Source organism: Penaeus monodon, chromosome 32 (assembly GCF_015228065.2).
Source record: "Penaeus monodon isolate SGIC_2016 chromosome 32, NSTDA_Pmon_1, whole genome shotgun sequence".
Classification (NCBI taxonomy): Eukaryota; Metazoa; Arthropoda; class Malacostraca; order Decapoda; family Penaeidae; genus Penaeus; species Penaeus monodon.
Genome location: NC_051417.1, coordinates 26,132,842 through 26,133,423, shown reverse-complemented (window position 1 = coordinate 26,133,423; position 582 = coordinate 26,132,842). Strand labels below are relative to the sequence as shown.

Sequence of the window (582 nt, the reverse complement as noted above, 5' to 3'; positions counted from 1 at the left end):
ACAAAAGGAAAAAATGCAACTAACCTGAGGCGGAGGCTGAGGAGGAGGTATCGGCTCTTCGAGGATATACGTCCTCTCGTTAGCCGGGAAGGGTGATGTCGTGGTCATCTTGGGGACGTGAGGACGCTCCTTAGCTCAAGAGGTCACGAGAGGTCACGAGGGTTCACGAGGGGTCGTAGAAGAACGAAGGGGGGGGGGGGGAGGGTGATGAGTCTCTTGTTATTTTTTGGGGCGTTTCTTTTGGCGGGAAACAAAGTCGAATTGGATTTAAAAAATATATATATTTTTTTTCTAGTGTCTTTTCTTTATCTTAATTATGAGTGCCTTTCGTAAATCTTCACATTACTTTGGATTAAAGAGATTTTTTTTTCTATAGTCGTGTTGATTACCGGTACTTCTAAATGCAATGTCAACTGGATAAGTTATTACTCTTCCTTGGCGACGGTGTTTTCCAAGATGGCTGACTCTCTCTTTGAATTCCTCTTGTTATCAAAAATGCAGTGGGACAGCTACCTGAAAATAAAATAAAAAAAACGCCATTAATGATTTGTATGTCACACGAAAAAAAAATGACTGCAAGGA

General features: G+C 41.6%; 1 protein-coding gene across 1 annotated transcript in view; it reads right to left on the bottom strand.

Annotated features, from left to right (window-relative positions):
• The window catches only part of LOC119593768 (putative sodium-coupled neutral amino acid transporter 11), a 33,715-nt gene extending 33,167 nt beyond the window's left edge, over positions 1–548 (bottom strand). The window contains exon 1 of the mRNA XM_037942785.1: positions 25–548. Within this exon, the coding sequence (XP_037798713.1) occupies positions 25–108 (84 nt within the window). The 5' untranslated portion in view covers positions 109–548. The remainder of the gene's footprint in view (positions 1–24) is intronic.
• Positions 549–582: the final 34 nt, after the last annotated feature.